The sequence below is a fragment of the Cucurbita pepo genome, chromosome LG04 (genome assembly GCF_002806865.2).
Source record: "Cucurbita pepo subsp. pepo cultivar mu-cu-16 chromosome LG04, ASM280686v2, whole genome shotgun sequence".
In the NCBI taxonomy this organism is placed as follows: Eukaryota; Viridiplantae; Streptophyta; class Magnoliopsida; order Cucurbitales; family Cucurbitaceae; genus Cucurbita; species Cucurbita pepo.
In genome coordinates, this window is record NC_036641.1 from 11799627 (window position 1) to 11814036 (window position 14410).

Sequence of the window (14410 nt, forward strand, 5' to 3'; positions counted from 1 at the left end):
AATGATTCTATGGACAAGGCGCTTACCTTGATTTCTTCGATGTATGCTCCTGTGGACGAACACCCTATTCTCCGATCGATGTCCGACGAAATAACCAAGCTCTACGAACCGTAGTAATTAAACTGTAAATCAGTCCCCAAATTGTATGATGGAATTTGATCGTATCGCTCCGGATTTCTAACCACTTCTCTGGGATAAATTCATCTCGCTACTTGATTGGCTAGGAATCGACCAGCAGTAAAACCAAGTGAAAACAATTTGGAAATGAGCCGCTTAAGGAACCAATTAACTCGAATTTAAGGGGAAGGGTAAATTCATTTCAATGTAAAATTTGGAAGCGTTCTCTCTTTAAACATTCCTACAGGTATCAGAAATTTCTCCAGAAAAGTATGAAGTCTACTCCTCTGTTCATATGTAAGCATGAACTGTTGATTAGAAACATAAATAACTGAATGATCTTCAAAATCGACCAGCAGCTTGTGATCTCGATGCAAGGCTCACATAGTTGTATTATTTGTTCAGGCCTTCAGATCCCCACCAACAGAGCCACAGGGAGTGTCAACCAAGTCGATTAGTATATAGAAGGTAACTTGGATACCTTCTTTCATTTCTTCCTTTAGCTCTGATTACCCTCCAGGCGCAGCAAAACCCTTCGTGGGGGTTATCATTTATTACACAATTCTGCTCTCATGTGCCTGGAACTCTAGAAAGGTATCTCTTAGAGCGTTTCGTCGTCGTCGTTGTCATTGCCAGTTGAAGAAGGTTGCCCGTTGAGATCAACATTTGCTCCATTCCTCACAAATTGTCCTCGCACGCGAGGCCTCTTCTCAGCTAGTTGTTTACGGTTTTCGTACCTAATTTTCTTGTCGAAGCATCGCTCTTTCCTCTTTTGTCTAAATTTGATCAAAGCAGCCTCTCTTATATCAGCTTTACTCAGTTTCACTTCAGTGGAGGATGAATTTCCAAATGATGGCGGCCATGGATGAGAACTAGGCATTTGACTGGGTTGCAAACATATATTGAGTGGATAATATGGAAATGGGGGCATCCCAGATGCAAGAGGGAAATGATGAAGATGACTGTACTGTGGCATTGCAGCTGCAGTCACATGATTTTGCCCATCATGTTGATTCTTGCAGTGGTAGAAGTCCGTAGACGGCGGTATCAAAACTTGATTCGTGCCTCCAGGCAGATAAAAGGGATACTTTGTTTGAGTCAGTAATCCAGCAACGTCGGGTCGAGACTCGTCTCTTGGATGCTCAACCACCTGAGATAACTTTTCTTCATCATGGCTCATTGGTTGAGAAAATTGGAACGTTTGGGGACTGCTAGACATCTCCATGGACCAAGAATCAGGAACACTAATACTACTCCGACAGCCATCTCCTTGCGAATAACTTGTACAGGCATTTCCAGTTTCACAATGGTCAGTAGATACCAGTTGATCAGTTTCAGATGATAGAGGGTTCTCTTCCCTTCTCAATTGTTGAGCAGGTGGTGCTTGAAAGTTGCTTTTCAATGCATTAGGTTTGCAATATGTAAAGAAGGCAGAGGACTCTCCGATTTTTCCGATTTTCAGTTTACACTTTTTAGGGCCTGAAGATAGTTGTGATCCGTGTCATTGCCTAAACATATAAATAAACCACAAAAAAGTGATGGTAGATGAACAGTGTACTAACCGTTATGGTTTTCATCGATAAATTGCACGTTGGGCTGAAATTGCAATGAATCAGCCGCAGGAGGGTCCATGGCAGTGGCATCAGCAACAGCAGACTATAATGGAAATATGGAACTTTATAAAGGTGATTCATTCGACACTTATAAGAGAAATTAAGCTCCAAGCCTCCCAAAATGCCTAACATGATGCAATTCACATTGAAATACAGAAATCATAAACATACTGCCGAGAATTCACAGGGTTTATCAAACTAAAGGGAATTTAAAAGGCTTTGGGAACAAGGTTTATGGACCATGCTGAAGTCCCCAGATTTGAAATGGAATCAGAAAGTCTCAACTCCTAAGACATAAAAGAACAATATAGCACATAGGCCTGAAGATTTAGTACGAAGATGAATATACTAACCATATCTTCCTGATGGGGCATGTCCAATTCTTCCTGACGGGGCATGTCCAATTCTGGGTTAATGCTCCTATGAGTGTTATCATCGGTGTCGTCTGAGAGAAAAGTAGTGCTATTTGTATTGCGGTCACTAAGATCCGAAGTCGCCAAATCAAAGTCGAAATTTAAAATTTGCTTCTCTGTCAATCCGAGCTGCCAATAAACAAGATGAACGAAGTTTGTAAGAGTACAAAATGGGAAAGGCTTTATCGAGTCCTCGAAGGGAAAGCACAAAATGGAATTGTATTATGCAGAGCCCTTATATTCATATCCAGATGAAAGATAATTGAAATATCGGTTGTTCAGAGTAAGCTATGACATAACTAAGAATTCAGATCCAAAACAACAAACATCATAAGAAAGTGCAATGAAAACGATGAGAAAATGAAACGAGTTGCTGGAGACAAACCATGCGCCGTCTTCTCCATATGTGAGTCCACAAGTTTAGTAGCTCATTTGTTCGTAAAGGCTTCACGAGATAGTCCGCTGCTCCGAGCCTCAAGCACTTAACAACAACAGATACCTCATCTTGCGCTGACATCACTAACCAACGCAAAACAAAGCCAAATAAGGATCACATTCCATTAGAAGGCTAATAATCAGGAACTATCAGCAGGTAGCTACCCTGAGTCACTTACTAATCACAGGAATACGTCGCAGCTCTTTATCCCGCGTGACATATTTGAGCATTTTCATACCTTTGGCCATAGGTAAATCTACTTCAGTTAGAATGATATCTATATCTGGTCCCTCAGCATTCAAGGCATTAATCACCTGTCTAGCTGATCGTACTGAAATGACTGTAAAAACAAACTTCACATGTCTACTTATACAAAACAAGAAAAAAGTTCAATACACGAATAACTGAATTCATATCTATAATGAGAAAGAAACAAAACCTAAAGCAATGAAATGAGGCCATACCCTGATATGAACATCGCAAAAGAAGTGTAAAAACCTCTTGTGAACTCTTGGAGTCATTGTCGCACAGTAAAATCTTCAGCTTACTCCTATCAACAAATCCAGCTCCTCCACCGCCCCTATTACTTTCCCCAACACCACAATCCTTGTTGCAATTGATCTCTTTGCATTCCATCATCACAACCCGCTCAAAACTCCCAAAACGCCAGTTCAAAACAGAGTAACTATGTTTATCAAAACAACTAAATCATGGATTCACATCCGAAAACATTCAGTATTGGAGCAACCCATTTCCCCCATTAGGGTTCCAAGTTCGCGCCCCAAAAGCTACAACCCCAAATCTCCAACCCCAAGCACCAGCGCAACCAACCAGATCCCACAAATAAAGAAAACACAGAACTCGGCACAAGGCCGCATGTATCAATCCCTTCCATCAACCACAAGAAGATAGTACCAGATACCCCAATTAGGGATCACGAAACACATATCTCAAAGCCGAATTAGAAGTCAAACAAAAACCACCACCAGATTCCATGGCTCCATCCAGTACATTGATGGCGGCGGAAAAATGAACACGGACCTCGATCAAGTGAAATCACCGGTGTTGTTGAAGCAAAAGAAACAAAAGTTCACTAAAGCACCAAAACGGAGCTCTCTAACTGGATAGAATTTTGCGACTAACGTGCGCGGAGGGAAGACAATCGCGGGATTGCGAAAGGAGTGGGTGGTGGTCGAAGAGAGTCGAGAGGCGCAGATTAGCGAGAGTCTGACGTGGAGGAGAGAGAGAGGAAGCGGCGAGAGAAAAATGCGGAGAGCAAATTTTCAGTATAAAATCAACGGATAGTTTGGTAGAGATGGAAAACAAGGCACGTCGATCACAAATCTTTCCCAGATGTGGAATGAATCTATATGGCGTATTTCCAATTTTTCCCACTAAAATATTTTAATTATTTTGCCTTTTATTATTATTATCGTATTTAAAAAATTATAATTTCAATTTCTAATTTTAATTGTTTAAGCCTCTTTTTTTTTTTTTTAAATTACAAATTTAGTTTTAAAAAAATCAATTTTTTTTATTATAAATTTAGCACAAATATCAATGTTCATCACTAAACTTATGATTTAAATCATTATTTACCGCTAAACAAGTTTAGTGGTATTAATTTTCGTTCTTAAAAGATTTTAATCTAATATTTTTATCCAAAATCTATTAGCAATGAACTCTATTTTTTATGGACTTCGATCACAACGCACGTAATTTATCAAAAGACTAAATAATTATAACGAGACACGTATACCGAGTTTATAGCCTTTTATATGAACAAGTTAATAAGTGAAGTAAGCATAATATAAGAACAGGGCTACTTCAGTAACTGGACAACTGTATTTACCAATGCTAGGAATGGATGATCAACTTTTTGGCTACCAATCTAATGCCTGCACTCTGTTGATAGTCATATGTATCCAAGGAAATGAATGCATCTAAGATGGCGCCAGGGTTGATCAACCTTTCAAGCTCTGCAGCTGCAGCATCAAATCTATTGAATATCAGCCTTTGTGCAGCACCTGATGGTTCCTTTTTCAACATCTCTGTAGCATAAATGGCTGTATCTCCACTTACTGCACTTGGAATACTGTGGAAGAAGAGATTTAATATCCATTAGAAACTGAGCAAGGACAGAAATTTATGAACTTATATAGCAGATGAATGGATTTTGAAGCAAGCTAGCATGAAGATCCTATGTTGGACTTGTTTTTCTCTCTTCCTTTTCCCTCGTTTGATGCTACAATTCTTTCATTTAAGTGTTAATTGATCGTAGTTGGATTATACATTGTCAAATGATGTAACACTCCAAGGTCACTGCTAGCATATATTGTTCACTTCGGCCCATTATGTATCGTTGTTAGTCTCACAATTTTAAAATGTGTTTTTACTAGGATGAGGTTTCCACCCCCCTTATAGAAGGAATGTTTTGTTCCTCTCTCCAACCAACGTGGGATCTCACAATCCTCCCTCCCCCCTTGGGGGACTAAGGTATCCACCCTCTGGCTCTGATACCATTTGTAACAACTCAAGCTCACCGCTAGCAGATATGGTCCACTTTGGCCGTTACGTATCACCATCAACCTCAAAGTTCTAAAACGTGTCTGCTAGGGAGAGGTTTCCACACTCGGACAAGAAACGCTCCATTCCCCTCTCCAACCGATGTGGGATCTCACAATCCACCCTTTTGGGGCCCAGCGTCCTCGCTGACACACCGCTCAGTGTCTGGCTTTGATACTTTTTGTAACAGCCTAAGCCCACTGTTAGCAAATATTGTCCGCTTTGGCCCGTTACATATCGCTATCGGCCTCATGATTTTAAAATGCAACTGCTAGGGAGAGGTTTCCACACCCTTGCAAAGAATGCTCCATTACCCTCTCCAACTGGTATAGGATCTCACAAATTATCAGATGGGAGTGTGACTTACTGTAATCTCGTGGTCGGGTAGTTGAAATAACCATCCTTTCTCACCACGACAGGCCTCCACTCAGAGACACTGCCAGAATCTGAAAATAATCTCTGAGCCACACCATCAGATGCTTCAAGAACCCTGCATAAACTTGGTGGTACATCAACCACAAAACTCAGCCTTGGACGTCCAGCGTAATCAGTGAATTTTGTGCTTATGCCAAACCGAACTTTCAGATTATTGCAAAGAAGCAGTAAACAGCCGTCATTGTGCAATACTTGTATTCTTTGGCTGCCACGAAAGAATGGAATGAAAGAAGCAGTGATGGAGGGAATAGAGACCTGATCTGGCTCCAAGAATTCAGGAGATACTGAGACATGTTCTTCTTCCATGCTGATGTCTGTTCCAAGTGATTCACCTGTTATTTGGTCACTGAAAGAGTTCATGTTAAAAGAATCTGATTCAGTTGCATCAGATTCAGCCAGATTTGAGGTTCCATCTTCAGAGCTGCGAGTTACAAGGGATAATATCGGATGAGCTTCCCCTTGTTCATCTGTTAGAGATATCCTTGAACTCGATGAGTGAGTACTCTTATTCGAACTAACTCCGTGTCGAGACGATATTCCAGCACGACGCCTCGTAACAGCGTTTGGAGGAACCAAATTGTTCTCAGGGAGACTTGATTCCTGTAGCCAGACACAACAGTTTAACTCTAACCCACCATGCTTTTCTAACGTAAAATGGTCAATATAAGAGCAAAGCTAATGCTACTGAGCTGATGTAAACTGCAAATAATGAATGAATCGTTTTAAATTTATAGATTACCAGAAACAAGACAGTTGCACAATACTTTAGAACTTCGAGATTCATCCTGACATCATCCAAACTCCTGGAGAATTACACAGACAACATCAGATAAATAGAAACTGCTCCTTTGATTTAAGTTCAAAAATTGGTAGCAAGTTTGAAGAGTTACCTGTGTGTTTGTTGTCCTATCCCGAAATAGGTAGCAAGAGTAGCCATCTACAGTGGAAAAGAAACGTCAAAAGCCATTATATCAAGAAGATCCATGGCTCGTTACGATTGTCGTCGGCCTCACGGTTTTAGAACACGTCTACTAGAGAGAGATTTCCTCACTCTTATAAGGAATGTTTCGTCCTCCTCTCCTGCCAAGGTGGGATCTCGTAATCCACCCCTTGATACTATTTATAACAGCTCAACCCTATCATGAGCAGATATTGTTTGTTTTGCCCCATTACGTATTGTTGTCAGCTTTACGGTTTTAAAACGCATTTACTAGAGAGAGGTTTCCACTCTCTCACAAGGAATGCTTCGTTCTCCTCTCCAACTAATGTGGGATCTCATAGTCCATCTCCCTTGGGGGCCAGCGTCCTCACCGACACACCCCCTAGTGTCGTCCTCGCCGACACACCCCTCAGTATCCAGCTCTAATACCATTTATAACAGTTTAAGCCCACTCCTAGCAAATATTGTCCGCTTTGGCCCGTTACATATTGTCGTTAGCCTCACAGTTTTAAAACGCATCTACTAAGGCGAGGTTTCCACACCCTTATAAGTAATGTTTCGTTCTACTCTCCAATCGATGTGGGATCTCACAATCCACCCCCGTGAGGTCCTAGCATTCTCGCTGGCACACCACTTGATATCTAGCTCTGATACCATTTATAACAATTCAAGCCCACTACTAGCATGTTGTCCACTTTAGCCTATTGTCGTTAGCCTCACGATTTTGAAATGCATCTACTAGGGAGAGGTTTCCACACCTTTATAAAATATGTTTCGTTCTCCTCCCCAACCGACGTAGGATCTTATAATCCACCCCCTTCAAGGCCCAGCGTTCTAGCTGGCAATCGTTTCCCTCTCCTAGCTCAAGTTGATTCGAATTTTATATAAACACGAGCAGAACACAGCAAGAATGCAAGAGGAGAAAGAGTTTTTTACCTTCATGTCGCCAGCTCTCCTTCCAAACTTTTGTGTCAACAAGGCCAATGAATCAATAGTTCCTTTGGGTTGTGGTGGTGGCATACCAATTTGTGCAAAGGCCTCCCTTATTCTTGCACAATCAAATCTGAGTATGTTATGGCCTGCCCATATCCGCCCTACACAACAATATTGGAAACTCAGACGCAGGCACACAATAACATGATCAAGGAAGATATATAAGTATCATCGCGCGAGAGAACAGAGAGAGTACCGTGAAGGATATTGTAAACCTTGTGGGCAATTTGGGCGAAAGTGGGGGAGGAAAGGACGGCGTCTCTAGTTATGCCATTGCATCGCACCGATAAGGAGGAAATGAGGGAGAGATGAGAGGGTCGAACGAGAGTGGAATAGCTCTCTAACTCAACCAGCTTCCTAGGGCACACCAGAATCGCTCCGAACTCCAAAATTGTGAATCCCTGCCCTTGCCGCCTCGGAACAGTCGTCTCCACGTCAAAGAAGGCAATCTCCGATCGATCCTCCATCATTGAATCCATGAAATTGAAGAAGAAGAAGAAGAAGAAGAAGAAGAAGAAGAAGAAGAAGGCGCGAAGAAATGAAGGTATTATAAGGAGAACAACACTCAGAAGCTTAAGCTGAACGCCATTGAAATCAACCTCGAATCAATTCCACTCTCGCTTTGATGAGATACGAACAGTCCATTGGAAGATTAAGTTAGCCATTTCCTCAAGGCCAAGTTACGTGCTAAAACAATTCCAAAGGTAACATGACTGTAACTTCAATCACGCTTCTCCTTCTTCTTAAGTTATCCTCTTTCAACCTTAAATCATGCATTTAATCTATCAATGTTCGACCTGTATTTTATCTTTTATTGTTCCCGTTTAATAGTCTAAATTTTATCTTTTTAATTATTATTTTTAAAAAATTATATTTACGATTGACTCAAATCTCAAATAACTCAAATATGAAACATTTACCAGTCACAAAACATCACTGCATTGAATTACAAATTTCAAATATTTTTAATCTTTCATTGCAATCTTAAATGTAGAGTCAATTTAGGTCGTGAATCATATTTTCAGGTTGGTTGAGTTAATCCGACAAACCATGTTTCAACCCACCCACCAAATTTTTCAGTTTTCTAAAAGTTAAACCTAGTCAAAACAAAACAAAAAAAATCTAACTCGGGTTGGATTGTATTATGAGATCTCACATCAGTTGGAGAGTAGAATGAAATATTCCGTGGAAACCTTTCCCTAGTAGATGCGTTTTAAAACCATAAGGCATACAATAATACATAATAAACTAAACGAACAATATCTAATAGTGGTAGGATTGAGCGGTTACAAATGATATCAAAGCTAGACCTCAGAGCTACACACTAAGTAGTATGCCAACACATTCCTTATAGAGTACAGAGAGGTGGGTTTGGACGGTTTCATGGGTAATCTAGATTATTCGGATTATTAAGTCATATGAACACTTATCGCGTTTAGTTGTGGCTTCCATTCATGCATGTACCGAGTACCATAACTTTTATATAATAATCCAAGGAACGAAAGACTTAATAGATACGAATCAAAAGTTCAAACTTACACATATATTTAAGAGAGGAATAACATAAAATTTCATTGAAGATGCATGTTCATGTTGACGATGGAGAGAGTCAACGCAGCTAACTGAAAAACATTCTTATTATTCTTAGTCAACGGTGAAACCACGCCTTGTTTTTCATGAAACCCATCTTCACAAGTTGAAGGAGCTTCCATGATTGAACTAACCTTCACATTTGCATCATTAAAACGCTTCTGTTTATACTCCCTTTTACATTCTTTTAGCGTCGGAATCGCATCAGAATAAAGCTCCAAACAATCATCTAAACGCGCCTTAACGAACCCATCCAATGTCTTGTTCCTCAAAAGCTTCTTGACTTCACGTCGTGTGCTGGTTAAGTTGTGGCGCAGTAGATCCATGGAGATGAGCCCAAGTCTGTGGAGATTTGCCGAGCGGCTCCGATCATCGGATTCTAAAGACGAAACACAGAAGGCGTAGCTGAGATTTGGAGTGGTGGCTGCACATTTCTTGCATGTTTCTTGAACCATGTTGTGAGGGGTTGAACCATGGGAGAAGGAGGAGACAAGAATTACAAGGAGAGGAGAGAGAAAGAAGAGAGAGAAAGTGGAAATNAAAAAATATTTTTTTTTTTTTTTTTTTTTTTTTTTTTTTTTTTTTTTTTTTTTTTTTTTTTTTTGGGTTTAATTTAATTTGAAAGAGGGAATTATTTGTTTATGTTTTTTTTTAAGCTCACGAGGTTTTATTTATAATTTGGGTGAGAGGGGAGGGGTCCATGCTTGGATAGTTTCTAAGGCTAGATTTAGTGAAAATTATATATTTTTTTAATCTAATTATTTCAAGTAAATATACGAAAATAACCCAAAAAATTAAATTAAGTTTTGAAAACTAAAAAAATATTTTTTATTCTTAAAAATAGAATAAAAATTTAAAATTTTTGTATAAAAAAATGGTTTTAAAAGAGTAAAATAAATTTTTTTGGAAAAAAGAAAATATTGTATTGAGATAGAGACAATTAGTGAAGAATAATTAATGTGTTTATATAATAAAAAGAAAATGGGAATAATGAGGCTGAAAAATTAGGTTTAATTTTACTAAATTTTATTGCAAAGCTACGTCGTCTTAACTTAGAAGTAAATGGAAAGTCCACAAAAGTCAAAGAGGTGGGGACCAATGCCGAAGCCGACGCCGAAGCCGACGCATTCGGGTTTTATTTCCTTCTATTTTTAGTTATTTATTAGAACATGTGTGAAAATAAATTTTATATTTTATCTAAAAAAAACCTATAAATTTTGTAAATGGCTAAAATTCTTAATAAAAAAATTCACCAATACTATTTAACTTTAAAAAATAATAAAAAATATATAACACCAAGTTAAAAAAATATCAATTTTAAAGATAATATTAACCCTTTTAATTTTTATAAAAAATAATCTTATCGTTATATATAAACAAAAATCATTTACGATATTAATTTTACTTTTGAAAATTCATAAATATTTTTAAAAAGTAGTCTTCAATGATAAAAGTATTTTTAAAGTTTAAGAGTTTTGAATGTGTTTTTTTTTAATTAAGGGTATTAATTAAATTTTTAAAAATTTAAACATATTTTTAAACGAATTATTAACTGTCTCCCTCCAAAAATAGTAATAAGGGTTTTTTTACATGATATTATTAAAATTTAAAAAAAAAAATTAAAGTGAAACGTGTAAATTTTGTAATAATTTGATAATAATTTAGCTCATAAACTTAAATATTTAATAAATTAGTGTATCGATATGACGTCAACATTAGGAGCGGGGGGAAGGAGTTGGGCTTGGGCCAAATGGGCCCATGAGGCGGTCAAAGCTAAGCCCAAATGCCAAAATGGATATGGATCCAATGGGTCCTAAGCTGCGTACGGCCTGCCTCTTCAATTATTGCTTATCTTTATCTTTATGCCCACTTTTTACTCGGCTCCTTCCAATTTGTTTATAAATTTTATAAAAATAAAATAAAATAAAACCTTAAATTATGTCTTACCTTTAAAAAGTTTTTTAAAACGTTAAATTATTAATACCTTTAACCTTTTAATAAAAAAATTTCTTTTTCTTACTCCTTTGTTATAAATTTTAATTTTTTTTAATTAGGATTAGGGTTCATTTAGTGTTGATTGAGTTTAATTAGAAGTATTTTTTAGATTTAATATTAAAAAATTGCAATTAAGTGAGTTAATTTGAATTTAAAAATATTTGGGAGTTTTATTATGATTTTTAAATTAGAGAAAAAAAAAAAAGAGGAGGAAAAAGGGTAAAGGAAAAAAAATATAATAATAAAAAGAAAGAAAATTGGAAACCTCAGCGCTCAGACCCTTTATTTTTAACCCCTCCGCTCTCTTCCTCTCTTCACTGTGTTTTCTTCTCCGGCAGAGCTTCATCGTGTACGATCTCCGGCGACGTCGCACCTGAACCGCGAAACTCAGCGGCTGTTTCCTTTTCCGGCGACGGCGCACGAACTCTGTTCCTCCGTCGTGAACGGCAGTATTTTTTTCCCTCTGTTCNATTTTTTTTTTTTTTTTTTTTTCCAGCGGCTGCGCATTCCTTCACCGGCGGCGAAAAGATCCTCCCTCGCGGCGGCAATAACGTCGTCTGGAATATATATGAAGAATTAGTGTTGAGTTGATAGTATTCGGTGGAAGTTAAAAGGGCATGGCGACGACGGATGTGATTGGCGGCGAGGGTTCATCTTCATCTTCTTCTTCATCTAAGTCGAGGAGAAAGGCGATTTGGTACTCACAGCCGCTGACTCCATTGATGGAAGGGCCTGCTCCACAATTCCAAGATCAAGAACCTAACAAGAAAGACTCTGTTTCGAATTGGGAATTCTTCCGCGACTGGTTCAAGATCCAGCGCAACCTCCCCTCTCTCCCTCCTTCCACTTCCTTCACCAATAGTTCTAGTAATGTTCCCAATTCCAAATACTCCCTGGATTTGAAGCTTCTGCTTGGCGTCCTCGCCTGCCCACTCGCTCCCATTCCCCTTCACTCCGCTCCACACCCCCATTTCCCACGCGACGATGCCGATACCCCTCTTGTAAGTGTTCGAATCTCGTCTCCAACAATTTTGTTAAATTTACGAGGATTTATTTTTTGTTTCGATTCCAGGAAACGTCTGTGGCTCATTACATTATACAACAATACTTGGCTGCCACCGGATGTCTCAAACAGCAAAAGTGTGCCAAGAACATGTACGCCACCGGAAGCGTCAAGATGATTCGCTGCGAAACAGAGGTTTCTTCAGGCAAAACTGTCAAGACCGTCGGGACAAGAATTGAGGACAATGGCTGTTTTGTTCTTTGGCAAATGATGCCGGCGATGTGGTCCCTCGAATTGGTCGTCGGAGGTAGTAAGGTGGTTGCCGGCAGCGACGGCAAGACCGTCTGGCGTCACACTCCTTGGCTCGGCACCCACGCCGCCAAAGGCCCCCAACGACCTCTCCGCCGCATCGTTCAGGTAACGAATTATACTCCATAACTTCATTTCCTAATGAACTAATTGAAACCCATTTCATATTTTGTTCATTTCTTCATTAATCTTCTCATCTCTGTACAAAACTTTTTATTTTTTCGAGGAATAAAAAAAGAATTGGTGGGGTTTGGGTATAGATATTCAAAAATGGTTTTACCAAACAAAGAACACAGAGTGTGGAACAAATGAACAATCCCAAGAAATAGCTGACAATCATACAGAAACTGTCCCCTGCTTTATCCCACCACTTGTGCTTTTTCGACAGTCGGGTTTTTGGGAATGGACGGCACGTGATTGATTCTACTGTGACGTCACTCCGCCGTCTTGGGATTTGCTCCGCCTCTCCATTCGTCTTTAGGGGGCCAAAGGGGTCCCCAAATGTCTCTGATTTTTGCTTGTCTTTCATTCACTCTTCTTCCAATTCCCACGCCACTAAATTATAAAAGATACGGTTAAAAATTCAAACCTTTTGATTTCTTATTTGGTAGGGGCTGGACCCAAAGAGCACGGCGAGGCTGTTCGAGAAAGCACAATGCCTTGGGGAGAAGCGGATCGGGGACAACGATTGCTTCGTGCTGAAAGTGTCGGCGGAGCGGGAGGCTGTGATGGAGAGGAACGAGGGGCCTGCGGAAGTGATAAGGCATGTGCTTTACGGCTACTTTTGCCAGAAGAGCGGAGTGCTTGTGTACTTGGAGGACTCTCACCTGACCAGAGTCCAGACGGAAGGCGACGCCGTCTACTGGGAAACCACCATCGGAAGCTGCATCGGAGACTACAGGGATGTGGACGGGGTCCTCATCGCTCATCGGGGCAGGTCCATTGCCACCGTCTTCAAGTTTGGGGAAATGTCAGCTCAATTCAGCAGAACCCGGATGGAAGAGGTTTGGAGCATTGACGATGTGATGTTCAATGTCGCTGGCCTCAGCATGGATTACTTCATTCCTCCCGCTGATACTTTTGATACCATTCATTCTCATTCACACTCTCATTCGCACTCTCAGTCTCATTCTCCATGACCATCGCTCGCCTTCCCTGCTAATCACTCATTTTACTTCATTGTATACATCATCATAACAACTTGTCTGCTAAATCCTAATCCCAGCACCTCTTTTACACTGAACTAGACGCCACTGGGACGCTCCCTGTGCGTATGCCTGTGCCTATGTTCTCTGCAACAAGATCTTTTATTGTTGACTCCTTTTTTTTTTTTTTTTTTTTTTCTCTCTTGCTTTTGAGCTTCAAAATAGAGTTTGAAAAAAAAATTATTGGGTTTGGAGTAACTAAGTGCTATCTGAACAGCAATGATAGTGATAAAATTAATATGTATAGCCTCCAAATATTTTGATATTTGTAAGGAAGATTTGTAAGAGAGGGAAAATTAGGAAGATCAAATATTGTTCGCTCTAATTCGTTACTTATCGGCAGCTCCTAGTCTTTTCAATGGCCAAATTAGAAAAAGAGAAAATATTCTTCTTTGGGCTTTTTATGGGTGTTTGTTTTGTTTGTATTATTAATTAATTCAAAATTTTCCATCAACAAACACGTGTAATCAATCATCTTTAATGATTTGGTATTGAAAAATAGAGAGAGAAAGATACGGAGCTAAACAAACATTAACAGATACAGCCAAGTTTGGTTCCTATTTAAGTCTTTGGAGCCACGAGCACATGCTTCCATGTACACCTACCTTGGTGTGTACTGATTTAGGGTTTGAAAAATGTAGCAATTAACCTCGTTATTTGGGGAGAGATAAGAGAGAGAAAAAGATGGTTGTCTTGTGAATAATATCCTACGAGGCTACGCCTTTGATTTTGGTATCAAAAGATGTGCTGGTCGGATACTTTTGTTTCGGAATCCATGACATCCACATCATAATTG

At 39.4% G+C, this 14410-nt stretch overlaps 4 protein-coding genes across 5 annotated transcripts; 1 reads left to right on the plus strand and 3 right to left on the minus strand.

Moving 5' to 3' along the window:
- Positions 1–285: 285 nt before the first annotated feature.
- LOC111793799 (two-component response regulator-like APRR1) lies at positions 286–3901 on the minus strand. Of its 2 annotated transcripts, none has more exons than XM_023675846.1 (6): positions 3044–3901; positions 2758–2919; positions 2529–2662; positions 2084–2272; positions 1680–1773; positions 286–1596 (listed from the first exon to the last, which is right to left on the minus strand). In XM_023675846.1, the coding sequence occupies exons 1-6, from the start codon at positions 3216–3218 to the stop codon at positions 719–721; spliced, it is 1632 nt and encodes a 543-aa protein (XP_023531614.1). In that variant the 5' UTR covers positions 3219–3901; the 3' UTR covers positions 286–718. The 2 variants fall into 2 exon arrangements, with proteins under 2 accessions (XP_023531614.1, XP_023531615.1); XM_023675847.1 differs by having other exon boundaries at positions 2758–2942; positions 3044–3185.
- A 417-nt stretch (positions 3902–4318) lies between these two features.
- Positions 4319–8258, minus strand: LOC111793800 (protein NEN1-like). Its single transcript, XM_023675848.1, has 6 exons — positions 7709–8258; positions 7456–7613; positions 6470–6516; positions 6319–6382; positions 5512–6179; positions 4319–4674 (listed from the first exon to the last, which is right to left on the minus strand). The coding sequence occupies exons 1-6, from the start codon at positions 7989–7991 to the stop codon at positions 4437–4439; spliced, it is 1458 nt and encodes a 485-aa protein (XP_023531616.1). The 5' UTR covers positions 7992–8258; the 3' UTR covers positions 4319–4436.
- Positions 8259–8998: 740 nt separating this feature from the next.
- Positions 8999–9635, minus strand: LOC111793742 (putative invertase inhibitor). The gene has a single exon (XM_023675769.1). It carries the CDS (start codon positions 9555–9557, stop codon positions 9084–9086), a length of 474 nt encoding a protein of 157 aa, XP_023531537.1. The 5' UTR covers positions 9558–9635; the 3' UTR covers positions 8999–9083.
- Positions 9636–11574: 1939 nt separating this feature from the next.
- LOC111792257 lies at positions 11575–13747 on the plus strand. The gene is made up of 3 exons (XM_023673613.1): positions 11575–12098; positions 12170–12517; positions 13021–13747. The coding sequence occupies exons 1-3, from the start codon at positions 11715–11717 to the stop codon at positions 13546–13548; spliced, it is 1260 nt and encodes a 419-aa protein (XP_023529381.1). The 5' UTR covers positions 11575–11714; the 3' UTR covers positions 13549–13747.
- The last annotated feature ends 663 nt before the right edge of the window (positions 13748–14410 follow it).